The sequence below is a fragment of the Nematostella vectensis genome, chromosome 3, assembly GCF_932526225.1.
Source record: "Nematostella vectensis chromosome 3, jaNemVect1.1, whole genome shotgun sequence".
Lineage (NCBI taxonomy): Eukaryota > Metazoa > Cnidaria > Anthozoa > Actiniaria > Edwardsiidae > Nematostella > Nematostella vectensis.
Window position 1 is genome coordinate 7,798,127 of NC_064036.1, and position 9,623 is coordinate 7,807,749.

General features: G+C 38.4%; 1 protein-coding gene across 1 annotated transcript; it reads right to left on the reverse strand.

Annotated features, from left to right (window-relative positions):
• Positions 1 to 228: 228 nt before the first annotated feature.
• LOC5511283 (FAS-associated factor 2) lies at positions 229 to 9,017 on the reverse strand. Its single transcript, XM_001631617.3, has 14 exons — positions 8,867 to 9,017; positions 8,712 to 8,780; positions 8,028 to 8,207; positions 7,016 to 7,100; positions 4,827 to 4,856; positions 4,597 to 4,697; positions 4,070 to 4,155; positions 3,676 to 3,767; positions 3,496 to 3,585; positions 3,178 to 3,265; positions 2,822 to 2,903; positions 2,446 to 2,535; positions 1,742 to 1,885; positions 229 to 1,335 (listed from the first exon to the last, which is right to left on the reverse strand). The coding sequence occupies exons 1-14, from the start codon at positions 8,924 to 8,926 to the stop codon at positions 1,153 to 1,155; spliced, it is 1,380 nt and encodes a 459-aa protein (XP_001631667.1). The 5' UTR covers positions 8,927 to 9,017; the 3' UTR covers positions 229 to 1,152.
• Positions 9,018 to 9,623: the final 606 nt, after the last annotated feature.

The window sequence follows — 9,623 nt, forward strand, 5'->3', positions numbered from 1 at the left end:
AGTATTCGCGTATATAGGTGATACACAGTCAAAACTAAAGTCACAGGGAAAGCAAAAAAACTATTTCATGCGCCTAAACAGCTGTTTGGTTTTGTACTTCGGCCACAAACACCGCCAAAAAATAACTCGTTAGCATTCAAGCAAATAGCGCATTATTTGAGGGCTTGGCCCTTTTTCTGGAAAGGCAGTGGTTTTACCAGAAAAAAATCATCAACTCAGATATAAGTATTTGATTAATAAATATTTATTTTAACATATTTATCAAAAACTAAGAGTACAATGAGCAAGTGCCCAAAAATAATTTCAGTTGAGAATTGTTTTTAAAACTCAACCTCTCCGACCAAGCTCGAATAATACTAACGAAATCTGACTGGGAGGAAATAAAATATCTGTTTTGAAGAAATAGTTTTTTAGATGATGCATAGATAGATGTGAATCGTTGAATCGTAGCTAGTAAAGTAAGGGAATTATCTCAGACATAATAAAAAACTTCAGCAATGTACAATTTCTGCCTACTCAGGCACGTTGCCAGGATTTTGTTGAGGAATGGGGGGGGGGGGGGAGGGGGCGTGGGGCGATGTGTAACTATGTGTTTTCAAAAAGTGCCCAAAAATAAACGCCAGAAATGAATGCGAATAGTAAGCCAAGGGAAAGAAAGCGGCCTGGCGACGAGCTCCATAGAGGACACGCGCGTCTAATTGGTTCATCCGCTAACGACACGCAAACACGATTTCTTCCCGAATACCAGGATCTTCAAATGAAATAAAAATCGGGTGAAAAGCACGAGTGTCACTGAATAAACATGGACGTAACTCAACCTCCCAGCTTAGTCCATAAAAAGTCACTTGGAAAAGTGGAATTAAAAATAGTAAAAGCTACTAAATCAATGTCTCCGTTTACGCCGCTATAATACATTTAGTCCTGGAAGTAAAACCAGTAGTCTCGAAGGAATCGGTGAATGTGCGTAGGAAACACCACATTTTGCGCCTTCTGGTCGGCAATTGCTGCCCACGCCTCCCACTCGAATAAAGGGTCCGAAACTACAATAACGTTGTTCTCGTGTCGCTTTCACCAGGAACACCTGCTATAATCTGATAATGTATGTTTGTGATTCTGTTTCCGCTCTCTTCACATGATCGGGAAATCGCCTCGTCAGTCGCTGTCGCTATCCTCCGCAGTGTTCTCCACAAAGAGAGCAGCGGAAGAACATATCCCCACACTCTCGAGGGTGGCGTCCTGACAGCTCTCTAGCGAGTATACTTTACGCGGAAAGTGCGAAGCTAGGCGGAACTCAGTCGGGGCATCTTCGTCACAAAAAACGAAGTCATACAGCGTCTATAATAAGACAAGACATGTTTTTAAAATATAGCACGCAAGCAAAAACAGTGGAAAAAAGTCAGGTAGTAGAGTGGGGATGGGGACAGGGTGTTGCTATTGACATAGGGGTAAGGACTATAAGGATTATAGCCTCAGGGAGCCTTATTTACAGCGCACTAGCCCCCTTCCTCGACAGACAGCGAAACTTGGTGCTTTTACGCTGTCCAGTACCCTGGGTACTAGAGGCTCAAGCTTCACTCCGACAACACGAGCCGCGAAGCGGCGACAACGAGTAGGGCGCATAGTACACGAACGAAGCTCGAGACTCTGGTACCCAGGGTAGCTGTCCAGCAATTTTGGTGGAAAAAAAAAACTGACACGAATGAGATGTTTAGGTGGTGCAGAGGTTTCAGCTCGCTCCTACCTGAAGTTTGTGTGTCTTGAGAAAGTATCTTTGCAATTGTTTGCCACTTGCAAGTTTGATACGCACACACAAAGCCTCCGGGTTACTTGCATCTGGTTCATCCGGTAACTGGTCTTGCTTCTCAACCCTCAAGCGTGCTATAGACTGGTAGGAAATTCTCAAGGATTAGATTTTTCTACCCGTAGGTGGCCGTTTACAGTCAAAGCTGTTACGGCCGCAATGATTGGGATCGAAAGACCGACCAAACCAGGGAGTTTCTCCTACAATTTTCTGACCAAACCAAACAAAGAAATTGCAGTGTACCACTGTACAACCGTGTCGCGCCAAAAATCATTTGACTAGACCAGGCAGTTAAGAGGTTTCTTTTAGGCCTTTTTAATTAAATACTGTAACTCGAGCTTTTCTAAATGCTTGTTGTGATGCTCCGGTGTCAAAAACAGTTTCTTTAAAGGCCTTCTTAATTAATCATCTTAGATTGTTTTCGATGTCCTAGTTTTAGAAACAGGTTATTTGTGGATTTTTTAAATGCCTTATATATAAATATTAAATACCTTAAATCACCTTTTAAGGTGATTTAAGGAAACTCCCTGGTTTGGTCGGTCTTTCGATCCCAATCACTGCGGCCGTAACAGCTTTGACTGTAAGGTAATAATTAAAATTATTACCTTAATAATAAACAGATTATTTGTGGCCATCTTAATTACCTCGAGCTTTTCCAGGATAGCTTGTTTTTTGCGCCGCTCTGCCTCCTCTTCTTTTTGCTTCTTTTCTTGCTCTTCGCGTCTTCGTCTTTCCTGGAAAAGAGTGGTAAAGAATATTCAATAGGAGTAACTCATAGCTGTTATCACTTTCCATATTTACTGAGGGTTCAAGAAAGTGTTAAGAATGATATCCAGTTCCATCTAATTGTGGGCCATTAAAAATATTAGGCTTTAATTTACAAAAAAACGTTGCAGTGAGTGACAATTAAAAACGTTTACATCCATAGTTCCCTAGAATGGGAACAGTTTTCTCCAGTGATTTTTTTCCAGTGACATCCTTAGGTATAGATGTCTGTAAATAATAAAAGGTTATATTGACCTTTTCCTGGTCAGCCTGCAATGACCTGCGATAGTCTTCATCTTGCTCATCTCGAAGCGTCTGGGCCAGACTTCTCTCTTGTCTATGTAAACAAAAGGTAAAGTAAACAAAAGGAAAGTTTAAGTAAAAAAAGGAAAGTTTATGTAAACAAAAGTAAAGGTAAAGTACACAAAGGTGAGGTAAAGTAAACAAAGGTGAGGTAAAGTAAACAAAAGGTACCAGTGTGGTAAAGGTAAGGATATAGTAGCACCATGACAAATATCCCCACCTTTCTGATACAGATTAATGCAATGTGACTATTGGGACCAGACTGCTAAAAACCTAGATTTGAATTTCCACATGTAATGCTTCTGTACCGGTCAACTCTTGCAGCCACTAGAGCAGGCTCGTTGTCTTCTATAAATCTTGCCAGAAGTGCTACATACTGATCCACAGTCATCAGGCCTATAAACACATTTGTGATTAGCTACTCCTGTTAGACCTTTACTAGTAGAAAGGTTTCTTTTTTTGTTGTGAGAAAGAAAAATTATTGTGAAGTTGAGGTTATTGTTTGATCCGTTATGTACCCAGTTTATACTGAAGATGAAAAATGCTAATAGGAGGATTCACAGCCCATGAGTTCAAAGGAGCTTCTGTGGCTATTACTGCAGTTAAAGTCATAAACCCAACTGTACCTTCCATTCTTCCCACAACCATCATTCTGTTATCTCTCCTGCATATTAGTGCTAAGAATGGATATGTGGATTCCCTCAATGCATTAGATACTGCGAAGAGAAAAGCACAGAAATCAGGAACAGTAAATACAAGTGTGTATCGAATATTTATCAGAGTATGGAGATTTAAACTGCACTGACCTCTGCTCCCCTCAGGAGATTTTATACTAGCTGTCCAGAATAACATGTTCCCATTGACATATTCTTGAAATCCTGGGTTAGTCATTGTTGATCTAACAAAGGTAAAGTTATGTATAGTGTTACTACCACAGAATACTGTAAAAAACTTTGGCACTTTTATCCATAAAAGGGCTTGTAGCTTTAAACAACTTGTAGGTGCTACCGTAAGAGCTTTTTTTTAAAATTAGGAACTTTTATGCTTCCAGGTCTTTTTTCTTTGCCGCAAACACATTTCCTTGGTGGCAACCGTTGGGGGATCTGAAACAACTGCTGTGCTGGGTCTTCAAGATAGAATAAAACACTAACAAAATGCAATAAGCTTGTTTGTTATAAATAATTTGCAAGTTCTGTTTACCTGCAAAACTCAGGAGTGTCTTGGTGGTCATCAGAATGCAAATAAACTAGAACAAAACGCAGCTCCTGTTTTGCGTCATTCAGTACCTTGGTGGAACACACGCAAAGTAAACACCATCAGCACATGAATACAGTAGTAGAGACCAGGGTGTAAATCTTACTTTGACAAGGGTAAATCTACTTCTCTCTGCCACCAAATAAATTATTCCTTGTGGAATAACACACATAATTTTATACTTTTTTCAAGAATACAGTATTTTATAATATTTGTGTTTATAATGTTAAAAAGTTTACCACTGCCTGATATAAAACATGAAATTGTACTGAAAATGTTGACAATGTACAGTACTTTTAGGACATCATCGATACACAACAAGTCCAACTTTTGTTATGAAAGCTTGAAGGGGCGTCAAATATAAATTTCAACAAGAAGAAAAAAGGGTTTGTCTAGGTAGCCCCTAAATACGGTATTCCTAAATTGACCTTATACTCTGTGGCATGTCTTCAAGAAAGACATGATGTACCCACCTGACTATAGCTACCTTGGTAGAAAGTTGGATGTACAGTACCATACTTTGCTTCAAACTCTTCTTTAAATCGCAGTACATCTTCTAATGGTGTTGTTTTTGCTACATGTACATAAAGTATATGTACATAAGGAAGCAGTTAGAATCAACATCAAAGAGCACTTCTTTTACATCATCAGTACAACCATACACACTTACGCATACACACAAAGACTAACTGTCCATACTTACGTTGGAAAAGTGTGGGCCAGATGAGACCAACTGTGGACAACAAAGGGTTGTTTTAATAGACATGACGGAAAAACCTGGAAAATTTGCAATTCAAGATAGAGAAAGAAGACACAATTTCTTACAATGGCCATCGGTTCCTTGTATTCCGGACTGATTTTTGAAACACAAATAATGTGAGGCAGAAATGCACATACCCAGATTTTTGCTTTTTAAGATATTTTTTCCTTGATCATCCTTGCGCTATGTATGAGCTCAGGGGCGAAAAGCTCAAATTTCAATGACACTTTACAAAAAGTCGCAACAATTAAAAAAAGTCGCATTTGATATTTTTTTTGCTATTACTCACTAAGTACTTAGAGAAATTTTCCGCCTTATTAGGTGTGAAATGAGCTTATTTGAAGCGTTAAGTCATGTTTTTCCGTCATGTCATTTTAAGGATACTGTAGACCCAAGCGGTAATTACCCCGATCGTCCCGGGGAAATCGCTCGCACTCGCGTCGGATTAAAGCAAATGCCAACAAACTATATATCAATTTAAAGCTTAATTATTGTACTTTCCTCCTAAAATAATCATTTTTTATACACGCTTAGTTTTGATTGTTTTTGCCTGGTCCGAAGTGCGAAATCGACCACTTTTAAACATGCGAATTATTTATACACACCAAAAGCACGTAACCTCCAGGGATCTGCTTTATATCTTTTGTCATGTACTGAACTGACAAACCGTGTCTACATTTGACGTCACACAGCCTCGTTGATTAATAATCAAGGGTCAAATTTAGGCATGGAATAATTTGGCTTCTTTGGCTACAACGCGCTAATTGATTCCGTAGCAAAAAAAAAGCTATTGCTTATCCGCGGCACAGTGTGACAGAACAATATCTATACTAGACGCTTGCCAAGTTGCGCAGGAATCGGGGGTTAGAAGTGTACCTTTAATTCACATATTTAGAGTAAGATGGGGTGAAATTTGATTGAGAGATATCGGGGATTGAAGTAGTGTAAACATTAGAGGCAGCGTGACAGTAATGACAGACGAAGAGCAAATAGAGCCGCGTATGGCAACCAATCACATTGCATGCTTTACACGCAGTGGGAAAACTCTTAGGCGCTCAAATGTCATAGCGTTAGTTGTGCAAGTGAAGGAAGATGCCTAGACCGAAGCGAGCTTGCACGGAAGAAAATAAGAGCGCGAAAAACTTGAAAAGACCATGAATGGAGACAGCTCTATGTTTTGGGCTTTCTTCCTCGCTTAGCCTTCTTCGAAGGAAGCCAAAGATCCTTACTTAATCTTGGCGTAGTTTACAACTATGCAAAATTTATAGTAAATTTATAAAGTTGATATAAATACGGATAAATTTAGGATAAAACGTCGATAATGATACTGACGCCCTTGTATGCTAATTAGAGAGAAAAGTCGTAAAACTAAGTTCCCCAGATGTTGATGGCGGGACTTTGAGCTAAGTAAACAGGATTATTGGATTATTGACGCCTTCAAGAATAACGCTACACTCGTTTGAATTCGGTTTTTCTTGAATATCTGGCGGAGTATTTAAGATTTTGGTGGTATTTTTGCTAACATCTAGAGTGTGCCTATTGTCATCGAATGGCATAATAAAAAAAATTCACCCGAAATGAAGCCATTTGGGTCTACGGTATCATTAATACAGTATTTCCAACTGCAGTCTTTTTATTGCATACATACTGTATGACTATCACATATGGTGCACATCAACTTATGTTGTTGGGCATTATCATGTTTCTTAGTTATGTTCTTAGGTGCATACAATACGTGATCATGGGGACATAATAGAATTGAGTGTATGCACTGCAAAAAGATAAGTACTGAAGAGAAGCCACCATTTCATACAATGACCATCAGTTCCTTGCAATTCAGCCTTAAAAACTAAATACCAAAAGGCTAAATGCCTGTAATTTGTGGATACTACTGTAATAACACTAAAGCTAAACTTATTATTGTAACAGTTGAGATAATACAGATTCTTTTCTGGTGTGACATTACGCAGCTATGACATCATCAAAATCAAGGTTTTCATAAATGATGATATGTCTAAATTTATTCCACTTCACAAAAGTTTGGTTGATTTTTAGCATTTTAAACTTTCCCTAGCAACAGGTTTCAGAGATCCCAACAGCCTTGATTCAAGTAAGTCAGAAGTGTCACTTACCTACAAATCTAAAAATATCAGAAAATATGCTTGTGGTGAAGGTTACAGGCAACAGAAACAGACCACAAATCCATTGAAATATTCCCTGCAAAGGATACAAGGAATTTAAATTTAAGTAATGATTCACATAAGAAGGGAAGCAAATACAATACAGGACTGTGGTAACAAACCAATTCTCACATAGATTTGAATTATATTTGATTTACTTATAGCATTTGTGAAATGCTTACATTCAAACGTGGTGTTAAAATAAAGCTCTGTAAAGGCAAATTTCTTTTAAACCTCTTTTGCACCAAAACATCTCAACAAATATTTTTCAGCCAATAGAGGTGAGTGAGAATAAAAACATTCTTAATCACAAAAATGAAAGCATTCCTCAAATACATTTTACTTTTAATTTACTTGAAATTCAATCTTCAAATCAAGTGATCATATCTTCCCTGATTTTCTATAGAATTTCAAGCCGTTAACCAATAGAAAACCAAGATTAAAAAATAGAAATTCTGCACATTACATCCAATGCCAAATAGTGCTTTTCTTCCCTTCTTACATGAATCTACTATTTATGCTTGCCAGGATGAAAGAGGACAAAATATTTCCTTGTAATACACAGTCTTAAAATAACAAACTTGTTTTGGTCAGAGAAGTTAAGAAAAACATTATTATTGTATTGCCATTGTAATGCTCAGTTTCAGCTATATTGCTTTAGTTTGCAGCAACATAGATAGCAGTTACCATGATATTGATTGGGGGGGAGGGTACTTGGTACAGAGAAAATTTTTGGGGGAAGGGGTGGAGGGACATATCATTCTCTGTTCACTAAAATATGGGTTTATCATATCGCTTTGTTTTGTCAGCCAGCAAATTTCATTTTTGGCCTGTGTACTATTGAGACTATTCTGCCATTGATGAGCATGCTCTGTACACCATATTGGTTAACTCAACTATTTGGGATGATTTTCCTAAATGTGACAGCATCTTTGTCATTATCATTCACTTCAAACACACTCACAGTATTTTCTTGATGTGCAACAACAGCTTGTTCATGATTGTTAGCTACCAAAGATGGCAAGTCTTCTTCATCTGTGGGTCTTAGATTCTCAGTCTTTCTTTCCGACTCAGATGAGCTAGAGTTCTGTCGATATATAGGTAAGCCTCCCTCTGCTTCATTGAATGTGTCTTGGACAGCAGTCTGAAATGAAAAGAATAATTAAACGATTTTGAAAGATGCACATATATAGAGAAATAATGATTAAATATCAGACACCCCCCGTATATAACTAATCCTTTACCAGAAGCTTGTCTTTAGCTGTTATAAAATTATGTTTTCCTAAAGTTTGGTATTATTTATACCACAACTTACCCTCCCTCTATTAGAGCATTTTAATCTACAGTATACATACAGTAACTGCCGTAGAAAGCCATTGCTTAATGATAGAAGAAGAAGAGCTCTAGTCTAGCTCTTTCCTTTTCATAAAATACACCCCCCAAAAAGGCTAGACCATCACGAACAGCATCAATAAGTCAACACAAAACACAAAGAAAAGAAGCCAAATTTCCAGTGATGCGGTTTTGTTTCTGTGTATCGAGCCATCGTAAACATAATTAATGAATCATCTAGACTTATCTACCTTCCTTTTATATTGCCGCCGTGGTACTCACTACTCAGTGACCGGTTTATGTATTTTTTTTTCACCTCGATATTCCATTCGTGTCTCTCAAGTACAGCTCGACATTTTTCCACGTCATCAATACCGGTTATATCCTACAAGAGAGATCGTGAATCCTTGTAAAATATATAAATATGGTTGCAGCTAATTCAATTAAGACGGTATTGAGATAAATGTATACCTGAAATTGAACCAAAACCTCCATTTGGTGGTCTCCTACTTCCTCTTCCACGGCCGCCATCTTGAAAATACCCGATACGCTTTACGGGTCTGGCGAAATGGAAGACCCAGCGTTCTTTGCGGTCTATGTCTGGTTATCCAAAACGACAACACTAACAATTTTTAGTTGACAACTGTATTTGTTGGTATGTACACTAGCAATTTTTTATGTGTGACAATTTTAAATTGCCGTGGAAAAGAAAACCTGCTAGCTTTTGAGCAACTAATACTAGCAAATAAAAATTGTCAACATTTAGTGTAGATGGGGCTTTAGCCTGTGTAGCAAGCCCGAAGGTTGGGAAAGAAGTAGGGAAAGAAGAGACGGAGACTTGGGGCGCGCACATTTGCTCCATCCTTCTCTCCACCAGGCGCAAGGGGTTTATCCCTCACTTTCTCTCAGCCCTTTGCCCTTGCTGACAGATTTACACATTGAACGCATCGCAAGCGCAAAGAAAATTATCCGACTGATTCTCCCGCGTGCAGCCACAGTAAAAAACAAATTTGGAAAATTGCAGTTTAGTGCAGGGGCACGCGTAGTAGTTGTATCGTGCATAGTATACTGTATTTATGCTGCGCTGCCTCTCAGCCAATCTTTGCTTCGCGACTCAGAGCTTTTACGCTGATTGGTAATTTTTAATTTGATTGAAAAGTCCGACAAGCAGGCATGGCAATTATCAAAAGGACCTTTCTTTTATTCGCCATTGAATAAACAGCCGCGG